At 39.2% G+C, this 18297-nt stretch overlaps 1 protein-coding gene across 6 annotated transcripts in view; it reads left to right on the top strand.

Annotated features, from left to right (window-relative positions):
- The window catches only part of SPIDR (scaffold protein involved in DNA repair), a 571461-nt gene that overhangs the window by 519549 nt on the left and 33615 nt on the right, over positions 1-18297 (top strand). For all 6 annotated transcript variants that reach the window (XM_072604554.1, XM_072604549.1, XM_072604553.1 and 3 more), the window contains 2 exons: positions 11902-12103; positions 13093-13245. In XM_072604554.1, coding sequence (XP_072460655.1) covers positions 11902-12103; positions 13093-13245 — 355 coding nt within the window. The remainder of the gene's footprint in view (positions 1-11901; positions 12104-13092; positions 13246-18297) is intronic.

Below are 18297 nucleotides of genomic sequence, written 5' to 3' on the forward strand. Positions count from 1 at the left end.
TAGGACTATTTTTGTTGAGTCATTTAGTCACATTCGATTCTTCATGACACTATATAGGTTTTTCTTGGCAAGCATACTGGAATGGTTCACCATTTCCTTCTCCGATGGATTAAGGCAAACAGACTTGCCCAGGATCACACAACTAGTGAGTGTTTGAGGTCAGATTTGAGCTCAGTTCCACCTGACTCCGAGCCTACCTAGTTGCCTCCACTATCACCTCCCTAATAATGTCTTAACCCAATTCTTTGGGTTTTGCCTCCTAGTAGTGATGATATGTTTGATAGCAAAGGAGGCTGAAACTATTATTTAGAAAGGAGTTTAGATTGTTTTTTTTCCTTCTCTGTCTCCATGCTAATTTTTAAAATATGTTGTGTTTTGAAGATAACATATATTTAGCATCCAATACATTCAAATAATTCTAAAAAGTATTTTAGGTCAAAATGGCAGTGACTATGCAATTATTCATTCTGAATTTGCCCTTAGCAATATAGGTAAGATGCTATATGCTAAAAGAGTATGTGGCAATAATAGCATGACCAGTATTTATGCCTGCCCTCCTACACCAGGTTTCTTCTTGTCCTCCCACTCTGTCCCTGTGGGCTCCAGCTGAAGCTACCAGAATAAAGAAGTACGTGTCACTTGTTGGCCCTGAGGTCAATTTTGGATTATCTTTTCCCATAGAGGGAAGAGTTGTTGAAGGTAACAAAATGAAATGAAGTCTGGTCAGTTAGGTGAAAGGCAATCTGGGGAGCTGCAATCAGAGGTCTCTGCTTCTACCTTCTCTCCTAAGTTTTCATGCCAAGAAAAATGGGGCCATAGCCTAGCAACTTGATGACAGGGTGGTGTAGGTAGCCTAGCAGTAGGGTATGACTCCCAATGGGTGTGAATAAATAAGAGTTGATAATACTTTGATTGCAACTCCAATTAATCAAAACCCACCTAACTAGAAACCTCAATTAGAAAAATGTTTCCCTTTACCCCACATTTTTATTATTTATTTTTCATTTTCAATATTCACTTCCACATGATTTTGAGTTCCAAATTTTCTCCCCTTCTCTCCCCTCCACCCACCCCAAGAGAGTATGCGTTCTGATTACCCCTTCCCCCAATCTGCCCTCCCTTCTATCACACCCCTCCCTTCTCTTATCCTCTTCCCCTCTATTTTCTTGTAGGGCAAGATAGATTTCCATACTCCATTGCCTGTATGTCTTATTTCCCCAGTTGCATGTAAAAACAATTTTTAACATTCATTTTTAAAACTTTGAGTTCCAACTTCTCTCCCTTCCTCCCTCCCCACCCATCCCCATTGAGAAGACAAGCAATTCGATATAGGTTATGCATATGTAGTCATGCAAAACACTTCCATATCAGTCATATTGTGAAAGACTAACTATATTTCCCTCCACCCTATCTTGCCCCCCCATTTATTATGTTCTCTGTTTTGACCCTGTCCCTCCTCAAAAGCGTTTACTTCTAGTTACCCCCTTCTCCCATTTGCCCTCCCTTCTATCATCTCCCCCATCCTCCAGCTTGTCCCCTTCCCCTCTACTTTCCTGTAGGATAAGACAGATTTTCATACCAAATTGAGTGTGTGTGTTATTCCCTCTTTAAACCAAATCCGATGAGAGTAACGTTCCCTCTTTCCCTCTCACCTCCCCCATTCTTCCCTTCCATTGAAAAAACTTTCTTGCCTCTTTTATGTGAGAGATAATTTACCCCATTCTATTTCTCCTTTTCTCCTTCTCCCAATATGTTCCTCTCTCACCCCTTAAGTTTATTTTTTTAGATATCATCCCTTCATATTCAACTTACCCTGTGCCCTCTGTCTATATATATAAAATCCCTCCAACTATGCTAATACTGAAAAAAGTCTCAAGAGTTATAAATATTATCTTTCCATGTAGGAATGTAAACAGTTCAACTTTATTTTTCTTTTAATTTATTTATTTATTTAACTTTTAACATTCATTTTCACAGAATTTGGGGCTCCAAATTTTCTCCCCCCTTGTCCCCTCCCCCCACCCCAAAACACCAAGCATTCCAATTGCCCCCATCACCAATCTGCTCTCTCCTCCATCATTCCTCTCTGCCCTTGTCTCCATCCTCTCCTCTGTCCTGTTGGGCCAAATAACTTTCTATACCCCTTTACCTGTATTTCTTATTTCCTAGCGGCAAGAACAGTACTTGACAGTTGTTCCTAAAACTTTGAGTTCCAACTTCTTTTCCTCCCTCCCTCCCCACCTCCTCCCTTTGGAAGGCAAGCAATTCAATATAGGCCAAATCTTTGTAGTTTTGCAAATGACTTCCATAATAGTCGTGTTGTATAAGACTAACTATATTTCCCTCCATCCTATCCTGCCCCCAATTACTTCTATTCTCTCTTTTGATCCTGTCCCTCCCCATGAGTGTCAACCTCAAATTGCACCCTCCTCCCCATGCCCCCCCTTCCATAGTCCCCCCCACCCTGTTTATCCCCTTATCCCCCACTTTCCTGTATTGTAAGATAGGTTTTCATACCAAAATGAGTGTGCATTTTATTCCTTCCTTTAGTGAAATGTGATGAGAGTAAACTTCATGTTTTTCTCTCACCTCCCCTCTTTTTCCCCAAACTAAAAAAGTCTGTTGCTTGCCTCTTTTATGAGAGATAATTTGCCCCATTCCATTTCTCCCTTTCTCCTCCCATATATTTCTCTCTCACTGCTTGATTTCATTTTTTTTTTAAGATATGATCCCATCCTATTCAATTCACTCTGCTCACTCTGTCTCTATGTGTGTGTGCGTGTGCATGTGTGTGTGTGTGTAATCCCACCCAGTACCCAGATACTGAATAGTTTCAAGAGTTACTAATATTGTCTTTCCATGTGGGAATGTAAACAGTTCAACTTTTATAAGTCCCTTATGACTTCTCTTTGCTGTTTACCTTTTCATGCTTCTCTTCATTCTTGTGTTTGAAAGTCAAATTTTCTTTTTAGCTCTGGTCTTTTGATCAAGAATGCTTGAAAGTCCTTTATTTCATTGAATGACCATTTTTCCCCCTGACATATTATACTCACTTTTGCTGGATAGGTGGTTCTGGGTTTTAATCCTCGCTCCTCTGACGTTCTGAATATCACATCGCAAGCCCTTCCATCTCTTAATGTAGGAGCTGCTAGATCATGTGTTATCCTGATTGTGTTTCCACAATACTCAAATTATTTCTTTCTGGCTACTTGTAATATTTTCTCCTTGACCTGGGAGCTCTGGAATTTGACTACAGTATTCCTAGGAGTTTTCCTTTTTTGGATCTCTTTTGGGAGGCAATCAGTGGATTCTTTCAATATCTATTTCACCTTCTGGTTTTAGAATATCAGGGCAGTTTTCCTTGATAATTTCTTGAAAGTTGATGTCTAGGCTCTTTTTTTGATTATGGCTTTCAGGTAGGTCAATAATTTTTAAATTATCTCTCCTAGATCTCTTTTCCAGGTCAGTTATTTTTCCAATGAGATATTTCACATTTTCTTCTATTTCTTCATTCTTTTGGTTAATGTTATAATTTTTTGATTTTTCATCAAGTCATCAACTTCCATCTGCTCCGTTACACTTTTTAAAGAATTATTTTCTTCAGTGAGCTCTTAGACCTCCTTTTCCATCTGGCCAGTTCTGCTTTTTAAGGCATTCTTCTCCTCATTGACTTTTTCGATCTCTTTTGCCATTTGGGTTAATCTATTTTTTAGGATGTTATTTTCTTCAGCATTTTTTTGGGTCCCCTTTAGCAAGCAGTTGACTCAGTTTTCTTGATTTTCTTGCATCACTCTCATTTCTCCTCCCAGTTTTTGCTCTGCTTCTCTTATTTGATTTTCAAAATCTTTTTTTGAACTCTTCCATGGCCTGAGACCAATTCATATTTTTCTTGGAGGCTTTGGATATAGGAACTTTGATTTTGTTGAGTCCTTCCTTGTCACCAAAGTAAGATTTTGTAGTCTGATTTTTTTCCCTGTTTGTGCTCATTTCCCTAGCCATTTACTTGACTTGTGAGCTCTTTGTCAAGGTAATTCTCTGTTTCCAGTGGAGGAGGAAAGGGGTAGTACAGTTAGCCACTCAATCCCCCCCACAATCTGTGGGCCTATAGCTCCAGAACCAGTTGCTGCTGCTGCCCTTACTGCTTCTGCGTCTACCAAGGGCTCCTCTGCCCCCTCCACCTCCCTGAGGCTAGGACCGGACCACTGTACTCTCTCACACAGGTCTGACAGGTTTTTTCAACTAATCTTCCAATTTTTCCTTGGCATTTTGGAGTCATAAAGTCTAGAAACCACCACAGGTCCCAGAGATTCAGTGCCGAGGCCTGCTCAGGTCCCATCTATACAGGGCATGGCCCACTCTAGACTGTGCTGTACTCCCAGCCCAGAGCAATAGATGCTTCCTGTCCACCTTCCAGCCTATGTTGGGCTAGAGATTTGCTTCACTCCATCATTCTATGGCTTCTGCAGCTCCAGAATTTGTTTAGAGTCACTTTTTACAGGTATTTGGCTGGGTTTGTGGGGAGAGCTCCAGCAAGTCCATGCTTTTACTCTGCCATCTTGCCTCCACCACCCCCCCACCCCACTTTTTCAAGAAAGATATAAACTAAAAAACCTTTGAGGTCAAATCCAACTCTGATTTTTTGGAGTGAGCTGGAATTAGGTATGTATTTAAATAAGCAACCACAGTAATAACGTACTTTAGGTATGATTAAACCATGTCCTTGAAGATCCCAGCATGTTAAAGAAAAGTTTACTTTATATTCATTTCAGTCTAATTAGTAAGAGTAAAATGGAATAATTTACCTTATAAGTATTTTCACCAATGAGTATAAAATTTTTTAAAATACCTTTCTAGTTATTTAACAGCAACATAAAAGGGTCTTACCACATTGCCCTTATCCTCTTCTAGTTTGTTGACTTTTTACTGTAATACATGTGCTGTTTTACACAGAAGACATTTTATCTTCTTTCTTATGACCAGAGATGAGCCATAGTTAGAAGATAAGAAGAGGAAAAAGTGAAGAAGACAAAGTAACAATCAGAAATAATACGTCTGCTCAAAAAATGTCTGCATCCTCAAAACTCTAAAGGAAAATTTGGATTTTTTTTTCAGCCCTCTAGAAAATTAATTAATCATCAGTTCCCTTTTTCTGCTTCTCAAAATTTATTATCATTATCTCTCATGTTCTAGTTTCTTCTGTCTTAAACATAGAAAGTTATTTCTATACCTTGCAAAGGCCTATCCTTCAGCCTCTGTCCTGGATCCCATCTCTTTCTATTGCCATCAGGGCCTTGCTTCTGAAATTATCTATTCTCTATCATTCACCTTTAATCTCTCCCCACTGGTTTCTTCTCTTCTGCCTGAAAACATGCTAAAAATCGCATAATTCCATAGCTGGAAGGAACCCCAGGGGCCATTAAGCCCAACTAGTATGTGAGTGAGAAAGCCCTCTACATCCTCAGTTAATGGTTATCCAGCCTTTCCCTGAAGAGCTCTATAAGCTCAGAAGTCTCAGGATTTTCCTGTTATTAAAACAAAACAAAAAAGAACAACAAGAAAACCCCAACCTTATCCTATCCAGCTACTGTTCTTATATTTCTTCTCCCCTTTCTTACTGGACTTCTTGAAAAAGCTATCTACACCAAGTGACTCTACTTCCCTCCATCTCCATACTATGTCACATTTGCTCCTATCATCTTCCCTATCCCAATGGAAGTAGCCCTAGGATATGGCTGTCTGATACATAAGCCTTCACCTTATTTTGCCTGGAAACAGACCTCCATACCCCTTTCTTGCCTTCTCCACAGCAAGCCACAAAGCATCCCCTTGAAACCTCAGTTTTCAGCACACCTTTATGTGTTCTGTTCCCACACAGAATATAAACTTGTTGAGGTCAGAGACCATCTAGTTTGCTTACATTTGTAGCCCTAATACTTTAACACAGGGTATGGTACCTAGTAAGCACTTAATAAATGCTTGATCTACTACTTCACTAGTCATTCTTTCCTTAACCCTTTGCAGGCACTCCTAGACTGAAACTGCTCTCTCAAAGGTCCCCTCCACATCCCCAAATCCAGTGGCCCTTGTCCAATCCTATATTCTTCGATTCAATTCAATTCAACAAATATTTAAGGGCTTTTTCCTTATAAAACTTTATGTTAGAAGCTTGGACTCACAAAGTATTCCCTGCTCTGACAGATTTTACATTTTGTGGTAGGTCAGGGTAGAGGAATGAGTAAAGCAGAGACACAAATGAGGCAGGCTTCACAGGATAAGTAACACTGAGTTGTTACTAGTTGAAAACTAGGATTCCTGGGGTAGAGATGAGAAGGAAATGAATTTCAGGTAGAGGAGTTGGCCTACAGAAATGCCCAGGGTAAGGCCTAGAGTGTCAAGTTCAGTGAATAACTGGTTGTCCTGTCTGCCTGGAATGCATAGTTCATGAAGGGCAATAGTATGAAAATCAATGCGAAAAGGTTGGTAGCATCCAGGTTACAAAGGGTCTTAAATGCCAGGCTAAGGAATTTTTTATTGGTGTCTTCTACTTCCTCTATTAAATATCACTTCCTCTTCCCTTCCCTGGGAATCCATCTCATATAACAAATAGTATTTTTTAGAGAAGGAAACTGAAAATAATAATTAAAAATAAATTAAATTGAACAATAACATAAAATTGAAAAGATTCAAAAACATCCACAGAGTGTAGCACCTGTGGACCTCCTTCTTCTACAAAAGGGTGGGTGGAGGGCATCTTCTCATATTTTTTCATTTGAGTCCTGCTTGTTCTTTATAATTATATTATATTCAGTTTTAATTTTTTTGGCGTGTGGTTGTTCTTAACATTTACATTGTTGTAAATTGATATTGTTTTCTTTGCTCCACTTACTTCACCCTGCATCACTTCCTGTAAATCTTTCTCTGTATGCATCACACACATTGTTTCTTAGTAATAGCATAGTAACATCCTATTCCATTCAGATTCCACAGTTTTAGCCATTCCCCAATCTATAAACATCTTGTTTCCAATTCCTTGTCTCTTGTTTCATTTGCCTTGCCTCCAGGCTCACCCCTCTCCCAACCATCCTCTTTACAGCTACCAAATTGATATTTCCAAAATGCAACCTCTTGGAGATCTGATCAAGAGGCACCCGTAGTTCCCTGTTGTCTTTAGGATAAAATATTAACTCCTCTGTTTCTTCTGTAAAATGTTTTAAAATCTGGCTCCAGACTGTTTTTCCAAAATGATTCTACATTATTTACCCTCTGCATGCCAGCCCAACTGTCTTTCTTGTACACAGCATTTCATCTATAGTGTTGTACAGTGTGTCTCCCATGCCTCTTGTTATTCAGTCATTTTTGGTCATGACTGATTCTTCATTTGAGGTTTTCTTGGCAAAGATACTCTACGGGTTTGTCATTTCCCTCTCCATTTCATTTTACAGGTGAGGAAACTGAGGCAAACAGGGTAAAGTGACTTGCCCAGGTTCACACAGCTAGGAAGTGGCTGGATTTGACTCATCTCAGGGAGTCTTCCTGACTCCAGGCCTGGTACTCTATCCACTATGCCACCATGCCTAAAAAGCAGGAATACTCACATCTGCCTCTAAGAACCCTTAGTTTCCCTCAGGTCTCAAGTCAAGTGTAGCTTTCACTAAGAGATCTAAACAAGATACCACTCATATTGTGAGAAGGTACTAATTACAGAAAACAAGAAGTCAACAGAAAAGAAACAACATGAAAGAAGAGTCCAGTGGTGGTTATTTTGTAAAGTCTACAACCATTGCCCACAGGACCTCAGTTGTGTTGGCCTTAATAATTCAGCTTCTGGTCTAAATCCAGAAGCTGTTCCACTCTCTTTGTGGCTAAACCATACTGTTCATTCAGAACAGGAGTAAAAGCACTCTCAAGGACATTGGCAACTATGGGTTGGGTCAATTAGAGTCTCCTATTGGATAAAGAGCTGCCCTGTGGATGAAGGCCACTCACCCATTTTTAAGAACACTTTCTTGTACTTTATTGATTAGGTACTATTCCACGTTATGATGCTGAGTATGTTGTCAGGCCTTTTCTACCTTTGCTACTCCAGTTGTTAGAGTCCTCACCAAATCACTGCATATTTTATATACATCCTATATCTTATCATCTGTAAAACATTTTATTCCTCCTTAGTAGACTATAAAGTCCTCAAGGGGAGAGACTGTCTTTCATCTTTGTATCCCCTGAGCTTAGTTTAGTGCCTGGCACATATTAAGTGCTTAATGAATGCTTGTTGATTGCCTAATTGGAGGGAGAGACCAGATGCAGGAAGAACAGTTAATAGACTCTTATTGTAGTCCAAGTTGTAGGGGATGAGTACCTAAATTAAAGTAGTAACCATGTGATTGGAAAGAAGGAACAGACATGAAAGCTATCGGGAGGCAGAAATGACAAAAATCTTACAACAGATTGAATTTGTGGGACATGGAAGAGAGAATATTCAAGAATGACTCAATAAATATTTATTAAGCACCTACTAACTGCTAAGGTTATATGGCTAGGAGATTTGAAGGAGGGTCAGGTAGAGTAGGAATTTTAAGTTTTATATTGGCCTACTGATTTTGAGATGCCTGTGCAGCATCCAAGTAGGGTTGTCCAGCATGCAGTGGACAATGAGGCATTGGAGTTCAGAAGAGAGATTAGGGCTGGAGAAAGAAAGAGAAATGCAGTAGCCCTCTGTGTAGATATGATGCTTGAACCCACAGGAATAGATGCCATCATCACCCAGGAAACGAATGGAAGGTGGGAAGAGAATAGGGCACAGGACAGACCCTTTTTAAAAATGGGAAATCCAGCAAAGGAGACTAAGAAGAAGTGGTCATATTTGCAAAATGGAGAACCAGAAAGGAAAAATGTCATAGAAACTGATAGAGGAGAAAGAGACTATCAAGGCCAAGTGTCAGAAGCTTCAGAATCATTGGGGAGGATGCCATTCATGTTATTAACATCCCCTATAAAGCAATCATTGATAACCATGGAGAAAGCAGTTTCTATCCATGGAAATAAATGGATAAGACTGGAAATTAGATTGAAAGGGAGTAACAAAGTTTTAAGGATGAGGTAGAGCAAAGCATGTTTATAGACAGCAGGGAAGGAACCAATAAATAGAAATTAAAATTGAAAAAGAAAAATGGGACAGACTTCTGAAGGAGAAACAAGGGAAAGGTATTGAAGACCTAAGGAGAGCTGTCACCCTTAAGAAGGAGAAATGCTGCTTCTTTCTCAGAGAAAAGGACGGAAAGGATGAGTAAGGATATAGAAACTCTACTTTGTCCGATCCATTGTGCACCCTGAATTTATAGGTGCTCTCTCCTCTTTCGCTTCTAAGACCTTATGCTTCCCAATCTACCTACCATTGATTATTCCTCAGCATCCTCTGCTGACTCCTCATCTTCTTACCAGTCACTTAAGATTGTTCTAATCACAGGTAATGGGGTATAGAAATATATCTTGTCCTACAAGAAAAGAGAGAAGATGGGGATAAGGGAAGGGAGGGGTGTGATAGAAGGGAGGGCAGATTGAGGGAAGGGATAATCAGAATGCACAGTGTTTTGGGGTGGGAGTAGGGGAAAGATGGGGAGAAAATTTGGAACTAAAAATTTTGTGGAAAAAGAATGTTGAAAACTAAAAATAAATAAACATAAAAAAAATTTAAAAAAGATTGTCCTGATCCAAAGTTCTGACTGTGGTCATCCAGAATTTCAGTATGAGAAGGAACCAAAGGAACCATCAAATCCTTCCCTGAACTGAATGAACAAAATTCCCTGGTAAAGCATTCCTATCCATTACTTGACAGCTTCTAGCCAGGGGGATCCCATTCCAGCTTTAGATAGCTCTAATTGTTAGGGACATTTTATATGCATCAATCTTAAAATTGTCCCTTTTGTACCTTCCACACTTTGATCCTTGTTCTGCCCTGTGATGTCAAGCAGAAGCTTTTTCTTTAAGATAATCCGTTGAAATACTTGAAGACAGCTAGTATACCCTACCCCCAACTCTTCTCCACGATAAATATTCTCAATTAGTGAGTTCATATGATATTATTTCAATGCCTTTCACCATCTTGATTCTTCTTCTCTGGATGCTCTGCAGATTATCAGCATCTTTCTCAAAATATTGCATCTAGAACGGAATTTCCCTATCCTTTTCTCTCTTAATGCAGTATGAGGTTGTATCAACTTTCTTGAATATCACAGTGTTGAATCTTCTCATGGTTATATCCTACTCAAACTCCCAGATGTCTTTCAGGCTAAATACTCTATAGCCATGCCTCTCTGATGTCTGATTCTTTGTGAACTTTTCTTTGAATCTAAGTATAAAACATTAAATATATCCCTATTAAATTTCACCTTGTTAATTTCACCCAGTGTTCTGACTTGTTAAAATCTTTTGTGAACTTATTGTTCTATGGTTGCTCATCCCTCTTTGTTTGTGTCCTCTGCAAATTTTAAAGAAGATGCCATCTCTGTCATTATCAAGTTATTGATAAAGATATTAAAAAACACAAGGCCAGCTCCCTCTTCTCAGTTGTTATTGACTGCTCTTTGGTATGGGTATTTAACCAATTAGGCTGCAAGTCTGCTGGTGATGCTATCAAGCAGATGGCCAGGAAGTAGAATTGAAGTGAGCTTGAAATAGTGGGTCAGGTAAGGCAGAGATTAGGGAGCAAGGCCTCAGGGCAGAAGTTTCAGAGATGGGAGGGTTAAAACCTCCAGGGCCTGGTTGCTAGTACTAAGGAAAGGCCTTTGGTGAGTCTGGTTAGAAGATGGCTGGCTTGTTGATCAACTAACTTATTACCACTTAAGTCAGGTAGTATAGAGAAGGGTCCATGAAATGAGGTGATAAGAAAAGAAACAGAAGGTCTGAGTTCTATGCCTTCATCTCCTAGTGATCTAAAACCAGTCATTTAATTCAGTTGAGTCTTGGTTTTTCCATTTGTGCAATGGAAATGGTTCCTTCTCACCCTCAACCAAAGAGAATATAAGTTGTTTGAGGTCAGGGACTATTTTGGGTTTTTTTGTTTTGGCACCCCACTCCCTGGAACCTACCACACTGACCAGCCCACAGAAGGCACTTAGTGAATACCTGTTGAATAAATGAATGCTTGTGGTATTAAGCCTACATTTATCCTTTTTTCTTTAATTAGACAGGCATTCAAATACAAGTATGAGAATCATGGACTAAGAATTTTAGAAATCATCTACTGGGATGGGGAAACCTGCAGCCTCAAGGTCACATGTGGCCTTCTAGGTCTTCAGGTGCATCATTCTGACTGAATCTAAGTTTTACAGAACAAATTTTTTTATCAAGGGAATTTGTTCTGTGAAGTTTAGTTCAGTCAAAGGGCTGCACTTGAGGGCCTAGAGGGCCATGTGTGGCTTTGAGTCCACAGGTTCCCCACCCCTAACTAGGCCTCTGCCTTATTTGAAACATAAGAAAACTGAGGCCCAAAGAAGTTAAATGATTTAGCCAAGATTGTATAGCCATTATTTTTAGCTGTTTCAGTGTTTGTTAAAGGTTTTTCATATTCAGATAAATAGAAAATAAGATTGGTATAATAACAGATTTCTCAGTGTATAAAGTTCATCTGATCTATATCAGCAAGTCAGTATTAATATGGACTTTCAGCCATAATCTGACAAGGGATCATCACCCTCTCTTGGGTCTTTGGTACCCAATGTGGCAGATGCCAATTAGTTATTTGTAGCCTCCTATCAAAGAACTAGATGTTTTAAAAAAAATTTGGTAAAATGGGATTCTATCTCTGGTAGTAATAATAGTAGTAGTCTCATATCACTGTATTTTGTCCTGGATGCAAACATATCTTTTAAGCTAAAAAGATTTTGCTCTATTTTGAATTCATAGTTAAAAAGTAATCTTCCTGTAGACCAAAGAGAAATTTGGCTGATAGTGACCGATGCCACACTGCAGTTGGAAAATGCTGGTCTCCCAAAGACTGTGTCAGTGTGTGTGACATCATCATGTGTAATCAACCTTGAAGTCATGGAAGCCCTCACAGATGCAACATCACATCATATCTTCTTCAAAGATGTCCTACAAGAAAATGGTAATGTTAATAACTTGGCTCAGAGATGAGTAGACTACAGTCAAGAAGTGATACTACATGCCCTCCAGATAGTTCCAGGTCCTAGATGTAGAGGTGTTAAATCTCCAGTTTAAGATTATGGAGACTGTTGTCATAATAGCCATTCTTTATGAACTCTCTGACATGGTGGTGACTTAGGGAATGGTTGACATAGAGTGAGTGAGCATTACTTCTTTGCACACATGTTCCCACCCTTTATCGGTTATAAACACTTACTTGGTCAGGGCCTAACTGTTCTAACTTTTTTTTTCCTATGTTGTCCACTGTAGTTTTGGATTGCTATTAGGAGCTGCAATTATTTAGCATTCTACTCCTACTGCTCCTACTGCCATTGAGTTCCTAGTCTAGCCATTGGAAGTTCTTAGTGCCACCAAGGGCTCGCATTCTGAGCAGGCCAAGGAGGAGCCTGTTACACAGTCTCAGAGACTCCTTCTATATGCCTGCTGTAAGTCACAGTTAGTGACCTTGGAAGAAGCAACACACCCTCTTTAATCTTCATCCAAGATGTGTGACAGATGCCAGTTAGGCACTTATAAGTGGGTTGCTTTTGGCCATCTTGATATGGAGATCCAGATTACCTGAAGCTATTTCTCAGAGAACATTGTTGAAAACAAGTGGAGTTTAAGAAATTGTAAATGTGTAAGCTTGAATCAGTCAGCCTGTTTTTCCAGGGATCAAACTAAAATCCTGCCTGAATTGTGTTTGGATCCAGTGTTTGCATGGTCTGTTTTTTTTTCAACCTATTATAATATACTTGTCAAGAGGCCTTGGGGCTTATGCATAACACAATGCACATTTTATTGAAGACAGTCTGTTGGAAGAAACCTGACACATGACTGAGCTTTCTCTTATGACTCTTAAGAAATTGGCAAAGGTAATTGTCTTCATTGGCATGAATAATTAACCTTTTTCTTCATTGCTATAATAATCTTCAATGTTTCTGTTGGCAGGTAGACTTATTTGTGTTGAGCGAACTGTCCTCATGCTTCAAATGCCCTTTTTGTACGTGGCTGCTAGTGCTGACACCTCTGGACTGACTAGCCCAGTTATACTAGATGAGTTGGATTCTACCACTCAAGTGAACTCCATTTGTAGTGTACAAGGTTGGTAGCCATCTTAATGGAAAATATTATTTTATACATTTGAAGGTATTGTCTTATGAATCATTTACTTTGTGTGCTAACCAATCTTGACTTCCTAAGGGTTAAGTCTTTTGTATTACTGATTATCTTGATTTACCTCTACACCTCAGTTTTCTGTGTTAAATACTTTACTTCCCTGTGGAGTTATGGTAAAAATAAATATTTTTAATGAAAGGTTACCCACAAATATTAAAATCAGTAGAAATAACAAGCACTAATTTTGAATCAAGCAGGGCTAGTGTTTAAATATTTTGGGTTGAGGTCCTCATTGCAAAAATGGGCCTCCAGTCCTATTTGTTGATTTTGGAAGGGAGTGTCATGACTTTCCTTCCCCTTCACAGTTGATAAGGTGGCCCCTTTTACCTGTTTCTCCTCCTCCTCACTTGGGACATGATTCATTTATTACAACTACTACCTGTGCTTGAGCCAACAAGGCCTTAGGTATTATACACCATATTTCCTTTAAATCAAACTTGCCTAAAGAACAATAATGATGACAACAAATTCTTCCTGCCATTCTGACTGAACCACCCTGGGAACAACATGGATACATCGTTGGAACTGAGAGAGTAGAGCAGAATGGATCTTCTCTTTCCTTGAGGAAATGAGGTTCTGAGCATGAGATTGTTGGTATTTTTGCTGGTTGGTATTGGTGCTGGCATTTCATGTGATGTATCTCTACATGCCAGTCCTAGGGTCTGGAGTGTTGTTCACTTTACTGCTTATGTACACATGTGGAAAAAGAGCATTAAACATCCTCGTTCTAAAACAAAATGAAATGAAACCTCCTAAAAATTAAGAAAATTTCCTTGCCACAATGTAAGATTTTGCTGGTGGAAACAGAAATGTGGTCATCTCAAGGTCTAGTGATGACTAAAGGGAAGAGTGGGCTTTTTTATTGGAGAAACAGAATTTCTGTCTAAGGCATTATCTTTTTCTTTTTTCTTTTCAAAGATTAGATTCATTTGTGTCAAATTTGCTTTTTGCTTAATAGATATATAACTAAGCCAATAAGAAGGGTAATTTTCATAGGAAATTTTCAAAATTTTCAAACAAAAGACCTGAAGATTAATGGACAAAAGGGATGACACTCAGGGTATATTAAAACAATGGTAATAGAAAATTATTTATAGATAATGATAAGTTAAAGTAAAATTAAGTACAGGATAGGAACTAAGAAAGGAGATATTCATCTATTTAATATACATCTTAATTTTAAGAGCTTACATACATTATCAGTTATTTGCCCCTATGATCATCCTCAAAGAAAGGTATCATTTTTTTTTAAAAAACAACACATTTGTAATTTTTAAGACTGGATTCTTTTCATTTTCCCCTCTCCAAAAAAAAAAAAATGTACTCACTATCCCTGAATTCCTGCATTTCATTTAATATTCATTCACCCAACAAATATTTCTTCCATGTTCAGTGTGTGTACAGCATTGTACAAGGTGTTTCCATACCTGTTCTTCATCTTGGTCTGTTAATTAGAGAAACACTTGCAAACCAGGTGCTACATACATAACACTGAGTAAGTTACTAGAGAGATACAAAAGAAATCTGACTCAGTAATTCTGTCCTAGGGACTTACAGTCGAATTGAGTCAATGGGACATATCCACATGAAATGATTAAGTTCAATATATTTTCAGTTCTTGGGATCACAGAACAAGGAGATCAGTGAGAGATGTAGCAATCAAATCTGATTTTCTGATTGTGAAATTCTTCCTTATGCTTTTACGTTTTTTTCTCATCCATTTATATCATGGAGAAAAGGATATTATTGTTATGTTTACATAGTTTTGTGCTATTATGTCTGTAAAGGTTTTTTTTTTTAAGACGTATAGCAGCTAGACAGGGCTGTCAAAGATCATAAATGGAGTATGACCAGAGGCATCTGTTTAAGTGTTTTTGTGTATTACCTAACACAGGGCCCCACCAAAACAGAATTGTAATAAATATGCTGCTTCTAATAATTACCCACTTCTCTCCTCTGGCAATGCCACCACTCTGCCTCATACCTCACGCCTCAATAGCTACAGTAGCCTGCTGGTGGGTCTGCCTGCCTCAAGTCTTTCCCCAGTCCAATCTACTTCAATGGCCATTCAGCCACTAAAGTAATTTTCCTAAAATACAGGTCTGATCACGTTACCTCCTAGTCAGTAAACTCCAGTAGTGTCCTATTGCCTCCAGGAGCAAAACCAAAATGCTCTTTTTGGCATTCAAAGCTCTTCATAACCTAGCTCCCTTGTACCTTTCCACTCTTCTTACACTTACTCCCCAACATCTACTCTTCAGTCTAAGGACACTGGCCACCTGGGTGCTACATGAAAAAGACCCTCCATCTCTGGCTCTGCACACTTCTCTGGCTGTCTCCCATGCCAGGAATGCTCTGCCTCTTCCACTCTGACTACTGACCTCCCTGGCTCCCTTTAAGTCCCAACTAAAATCCTACAAGAAGCTCTCCTCAACCTCTGTTAATTCCAGTGCCTTCCCTGCCTTAGTAATTTCCTATTTATCCTGTTTATAGCATGGCTTTGTACATATTTGTTTGCATGTTGTCTTCCTTTCCCCCATTAGATTGTAAGTTTCTTGAAGGCAGAAACTGTCTTTTGCCTCTTTTTCTATCCCTAGCATTTAACACAGGGCTTGACATCAGTAGGTGATTCGCACATGTTTATTGAATTGAATTTTAATGGTAATAATTCTGATGCCTATCCTATAAATGATGTCTGCAGGCAGAAGAGTCCTACACAATACGCTCTCTCAAAAGTCAAAAAAATAATTCGCTGTTGTATCTAAATGGTATCCTCAAAGAATCTCAACATGTACACTTCCTTTATGAAACTTTTTCTGACCTCTTTCTCATCCCCCAGCTTCCTTCCCCAAAGCTCTCAGGCCTCTCTATTTGACTTTTTTCACAATTTGACCTATACTGAAGTTATTTGTGTACATATTTTATCTCCCACCCCTACTAGCCTGTAGACCCTTTGAAGATAGCCACTGTCATTTTTCATCTCTGTGTTCCATAGGACTTTGTGTCTTAACTCTGACACATGCTGGCTATGTGACTCCAAGGCAATCACTTCATTTCTTAATGCTCTGGGAGGTTGTCTAAGACTAAGTTGCAGAGAAGATGCTGACCTGCATTGATAGAAGGATTTCTTCATCCAGGAGTCCTTTATACTAATGAAGTCATAGGTCCAATGCAAGTCCCCAGGACTTAGTGAAATACCTTGCACACAGTAGGCACTTAACAAACACTGAAATGATCCTCCAAACCCCAAGAATGGTTAACATCACTCACAATGAGTGTTAGCAAATGGCAGAGACTTTTGAAAGGACTTTATTATGGGTGGGAAAAAACGAACTTCAGATTCTAAAAGGAGTATTTTTTACTGTATGATGAAACTGCCCTTTGGGCACTAAGATAGTGCCAATAGTTTGTTATTTTTGGCAAGGTTTAGTTTAATGCATTATTAAGTCTTCTTTTCACTTGAGCTATATTCTCTACATTCTGAAGTAATAGATAGCTCATTCTTTAAGAAAATGACAAGGGAGAAGAGTCTAACCTCAGCCTGACTCTGCCCCTTCTAGCCCCAGAGAATATCTGATGACCCACATCACCACAATTGAAGTCTGGAGGAGCCTTTAGACAGAGGATTACATGGATCCTTTACATACATACATACACACACACACACATACGCATATAACTCCACATGGTGGAAATACTGAGTTTGCTTGCAAATATTTGTAGCTGTTACTAAATATACTATGTCCCTTGATGTGCAAAAGGCCTTGGGGGTTAAAGCTGTTGCCATTAATTTCAGTTTTTATATGTTCTTCAATATTTTCTTCCCTATGCACCTCCAAAGAGCAACTAAAACCTCCCATCTGTGCTCAAGTGACCTGACTCACAGGCTACCATCTTCAGAGACCAAGGGAGGATTTACTTACCACTGTTGTTCAGTCGTTTTCAGTTGCATCTGACTCTTCCCGACTCCATTTGGGATTTTCTTGGTGAAGATACTGGAGGGCTTTGCCATTTTCTTCTCCAGCTCATTTTACAGATGAGAAGCTGAGGCAAACTGGGTTAAGTGACTTGTCCAGGGGTTACCCAGCTAGAAATGTCTGAGGCCAGATTTGAACTCAGGAAGATGAGTCCTCCTGATTCCAAGCCCAGTGTTCTATCCACTGTGCCACCTGGTTGCCCCTTACCACATCACCTCCTTTTTTTCTTTTAAGCTTGTTAGGTATTTTAGGCTGTTGTGTAAGATGGATAACTAAGACTTATTCTCTTCAAAATAAGAATCTCTGTCTTTGTGGTGTGATGTAGAAAAAGTATAAATTTTCAAAGACCCTTCCTACTTGATGACAAGGCTCACATGGACTCTTTACTAGTTAAAGCAAATAAGAGAGAAAGTGATAGGGGTAGGAAGATTTCAATGCTTTCCCTACCCTCTTCCACATTGTCCTGTGTGTAAGGTCTTCACCATCAGTGTCATCCTCAAGTCCTCACTCTCACGCAGAACCACATGTCCAGTACATTGCTGAATCTTATTATTTCTACCACCACATCTCTTCCACCTGTATTCTTTTCTTCACTCACAAAGATGTTGTTGTTAGTTGTTTCAGTCGTGTCTGACCCACTGTGACCCCATTTGGGGATTTCTTGGCAGAGATACTGGAATGGTTTGCCATTTCCTTCTCCAGATCATTTTAAAGATGAGGAAACTGAGGCAGAGGTAAGTGACTTGCCCAGAGGCGCAGGGCTAGTATCTGAGGCCAGATTTGAACTTGGGTCTTCTTGACTCTAGGCTAGGTTCTCTATCCTGTACCCTAGCTGCCCCAGTCACACAAGTACCACCTTATTTGGCTAGGTCCTCAATCACCTTTCATCTGAACTTAACAATAGTCTCCTAATTTGTCTCCCTGCCTCATTGAATCCATCTTCTACATAGCTACCAATATCATTTTCCTAAAGAAATGACCATGATATTCCCCTACACAA

Source organism: Notamacropus eugenii, chromosome 4 (assembly GCF_028372415.1).
Source record: "Notamacropus eugenii isolate mMacEug1 chromosome 4, mMacEug1.pri_v2, whole genome shotgun sequence".
In the NCBI taxonomy this organism is placed as follows: Eukaryota; Metazoa; Chordata; class Mammalia; order Diprotodontia; family Macropodidae; genus Notamacropus; species Notamacropus eugenii.